This window comes from Morus notabilis, unplaced genomic scaffold (genome assembly GCF_000414095.1).
Source record: "Morus notabilis unplaced genomic scaffold, ASM41409v2 Scaffold384, whole genome shotgun sequence".
Lineage (NCBI taxonomy): Eukaryota > Viridiplantae > Streptophyta > Magnoliopsida > Rosales > Moraceae > Morus > Morus notabilis.
Window position 1 is genome coordinate 1067595 of NW_010387635.1, and position 4195 is coordinate 1071789.

Sequence of the window (4195 nt, forward strand, 5' to 3'; positions counted from 1 at the left end):
CGGAAGAATTATCAATTGCCATTGGCTTAACTTCGTCCCCGCCGACCGCAGCCCCGCCCTCGAAAAAATGGCTAACAGTGGCTTTGAAGTTCTGGTATATTTTGCATACGAAGTCCAAGAAAGGCTGAACCTCAGCCTCCAGAGTTGGCCGGAAGTTCCTGAGGAGGTCAAAAACTATGCGCACCGCTATCAAGGCGTTCTCTTCATTATCGGTGGTGAGAACTTGCAGGGCGACCTTGAGAAGGTCCTGAACGAAAGGGCGAAGAACTTCGCTGTGAGGAAGACGATTGAGGATCTCAACAACGATGTTTCGCAGCTTGTGTTCGGGATTATCGACGAACTGCGGCTTCGTGATCTGCAAGAGAATCACAGAGAAGGCGCGGAAGTAGCATTTGAGGAAGTTCAAGTACTCGGCCGTGTGCGCAATCTCCAGACTGTCGCGAACCTCCATTGCCATCTGCAACCTCGCCTGAATCGCTGTTCCAACCAACAAAAACAATCCGAAAAAAAAAACCCCTAAAAACTCAAAATTCAACACCAAAAAATCGAAACGGGAGAAATTCACACAATTGTTCGAGTAAATTCATTTCCATTTCTGGTTTTTGGCTCCAAAAACAAATTGAAATTCGCAGAATTCAGAAAACGAAAAAAGGAGACAATATAGGATTTTTACGGAGGTCGGGGTCGATGAGATTCCGAGAATGCTGTTCGAAGTTCTGGACGGGACTCATTTTCGCGAAACAAAACCCTAGCTTTTCTTCAGCTTCGGAGATTTTCGACGAGAAAATTCGTTCCTCTGAGAGAGATTCTAGGGTTTACGGCTCTTCTTCGAAAAAGAGCTTCTTCTTCGGTTCCTAAACTCGTGGAGAAATGTACGAACAAGTATATAAAGTAGTTTCAGTTTTTGTTTTGTGTGTTTTTCGTTTCGTTGCTGTTTCGCCGACTCAGGTCCTCGGAGGACTCTTGAGGATTTAGGCGGAAAGTTGTTTCCTATTTCTGGGACGACGCTATTTTATAAACATTTTTCAATCTTTTTTTCTATTTGAGTAAATTGCACAAATACACCCTAAAATTTTGGTTTTCTGCAAAAACACCTCAAACTTTTAATTTAACAACTTTTACCTTAAACTTTAAAATGAAAAGTAAAACTCATTGAACGTGTTTACGACCTTTTTGTACTTTATAATGGAGCATGGAAAAATTTTCTATGATTTTTTCAAAATTCTTGCTGAAATTTCAAAATTTCTAAGATATTAAACTATCTTTAAGGTGTAAAAACATTTCTGACGAAGTTTTAGTTGATATATTGATAAAACATCGTTTTTTTAGTGATTGTGATGTATTTTTTAATAAGATAATTTGCATAAATGGTCATCAATCTTTTTAATAAGTGACAGTTTGATCTCTAACATTTTTTTTTTGCAAAATGACCCTAATCTCTTTAAAATGGTACAATTTGATCATTTCTATCAAATTCCGTTAAATTTTTAATAGATTTCCGCGTGTGAGCATCATGTGCCTTCTTTTTTCAATTAAAAGAAAAAAATGCCCTCTCTCTTCCACAGAAACCAAGAAAATTACAGCTTCCACATAAACTTTTACGTTTTCTTCACATATCTCTCTCTTCCGCACGTGAGCATCGTGAGGGTTTTGATCGAGTTTAGCCCTAATTGGAAAGGCACATGATGCTCCCTTTTAATTGAAAAAAGAAGACACTTGATGCTCACATGCGAAAATTTGTTAAAAATTTGACAGAATTTGACGAAAATGACCAGATTGCACTCGGTTAAAGAAATTGGGGGTCGTTTTGTTAAAAAAAAAAGTTAAGACTAAACTGTCACTTATTAAAGAGATTGATAATCATTTGTGCAAATTACCATTTTTAATATTGGCAAAAAGATAACAACACACACCAATAATAAAACTTTCATTAGATAAATGATCATTAATGGCCAAACCCACAAGAAAAGGCCAGCACCAAACAGAAAAGAAGCATTGTCGAACCAAAGCATGTGTACCGTACGTATTGCTCAATGCGATCCTCCAATACAATACTTATGACACCATTAGATGCACCACGACACTAAGGACGAGATATTAGAGTGCGTTTAGAGTAAGGATTCATGTCATGATTCGGATCACGGTTTGTGACTCGTTATAGTGTTTTTCTCATAACAAAATATACGTAAACTGAGAATAATTTTAAATTATGATTTTAAATTCATAAACAAAACGTCTCATAAGAGAACAGATACGGAAGAAAATTGCTCCTCGCAAGCTATCCAAAAGCATGCAATATCTGTCGTCTAATTTCAACTTAAATTTGTCCCATATGCTTCGTTGCAGCAAACGAGTTGGCTCGCGCCACCATATTGGCCTTATTATTGTGAGCTTCTACGCTCCGGCCAAAATGCTAAGCTTCTTTTTTCTCCCTATCTCTTCTCTCTACTGTCAGAAAAAACTTTTCACCATAACAATCATGGTTTTTGAAGGTAAGTAAAATGTGCTGAAGAAAATGTGGAAATAGAAAATAGATTGGATAGGAGGCATACAAAATTACTTTTCTTGAAGTGTTATTTTTTCACACTTGGAAAGAGTTTGCTAACAAGACTAAAAGCTAGGCAACATGCCTAAAAGATGGTGTTGAGACTTCGGCCAAAATGCTACGGATTTGTTCTTTTGAGTGAAAAATTTAAAAAAAGACAATTCGAGTTACAATTTTATTTAAGTTCATGTTTTTTTAAGTTTAAAGTCGAGTTTAAACTCGAGTTCAAACTCGAATTTAGGACTAAATCTCGAATTCAAGTTTCCCCTTCAACTCGAGTTCAGAAACTCGAACTCAAATTAATGAACAGTATTTTTATATTCTTAAAAATGCTATAACTTTTTCGTTTTAATTATGATTGAGATGATTTTTTTATATGCGTTGACAACGAAAAGACGAATAAAATCCTACCCATATACCATATTAAAATTTTTCATCAGCATTGAGTTTTTATTAAAATACTATCTAAATACAAATTCAAGTTTTAACTCACTCAAACACAAACTCAAAAATATTCTTATCTCAAACCATAACTCAAATGTATACAACCAAACACAAACTCAAGTTACAAGTTTAACTCAAGTTATAACTCAAATTCAACTCAAGAATTATACTCAAGTTAAACTCCAAAAGAACAAGCTCATTTCTTCTCTCTCTCTCTCTCTCAAAAGCCAACTTAAAACTTTTCTTGCTACCAAATCCTGAATTTTGAAGGGAAGTAACATATGTTGAGGAAAATATAAAGACAAGAAAGACATCAAATAGTTTGGATACAGAATGAACGTGTGGATTTGAGGCTTACGAAATTACTTTTCTTAAAAGTGTTATTTGTTCAGACTCGAAAAGAGTTTGCTAATGGGATTGTTGAGAAAATACCTCAAAGACATACAAAGCCACGAATTTTATAAATAGAAAATTTTATAGAATTCCTCGTAAGTTCATAACATTTGAAAACTAATAATTAGTTGGGATTCAATTTTGTTGATTGAAGATGTCTCTAATTGATAATTATTACAGTTAATTTCAACAGAATCGGTTAAAGTGAAGACTGCAGCTTACTTAGTTGGTTATATTTCTATGCCTAGCTATCAATTTCTTATGGGTTGTCTTATGTAATATATAAGAGAGGATGTATTTGATAGAAAATAAAAATAACAGATTTTAATTGTGTGATTACTCGAGAGTTAGAGAGAGAATTTTTTAGAGGGAGAACATTCTTGGGTGTAAATGGATTCTCTGGTGAGTGCTTGTTTCCTAAGAAAATCCGAGAGAAACTGAGAAGTACTCTTGTTAGAGAATTCCTGGTGTGTTGAGAATTCGCTCCTCTTTTTTTTTATTTTTTTTTATCGTTTCTTCTCTTTTCTGTCATTTCTTATAATATTGTCGTTTTACAATTTAATGTCTTTTTAGTTGCCGTTTATCTATCTTTACGTCGTTTATAATTTTTTTTGCGTTGTTTAGTCTCTCAATTTTCTCCTTTTCTTGTCGTATGTAATATACATCGTGCTCTCCTAGTATTGTCGTTTGTCATTTACATAGTCAGTTTCCTTCAGTTGTCGTCTCATATAATATTGTCGTTGTTTCTGTTTTGATTATGTTGTCTTTGTTTTTTCCCCGAGATTTCCTATTTGTTCATATTTTACTCTTTCC

General features: G+C 34.6%; 1 protein-coding gene across 3 annotated transcripts in view; it reads right to left on the reverse strand.

Moving 5' to 3' along the window:
* The window catches only part of LOC21409329 (transformation/transcription domain-associated protein), a 33285-nt gene extending 32336 nt beyond the window's left edge, over positions 1 to 949 (reverse strand). For 2 of the 3 annotated variants that reach the window (XM_024177120.1, XM_024177119.1), the window contains exons 1-2: positions 674 to 949; positions 7 to 477 (exon numbers count right to left, since the gene is read on the reverse strand). In XM_024177120.1, coding sequence (XP_024032888.1) covers positions 7 to 477; positions 674 to 731 — 529 coding nt within the window. In that variant the 5' untranslated portion in view covers positions 732 to 949. Of the gene's footprint in view, positions 478 to 673 lie in introns of all 3 variants that reach the window. The other variant, XM_024177118.1, reaches the window with a different exon arrangement.
* Between the last annotated feature and the right edge of the window lie 3246 nt (positions 950 to 4195).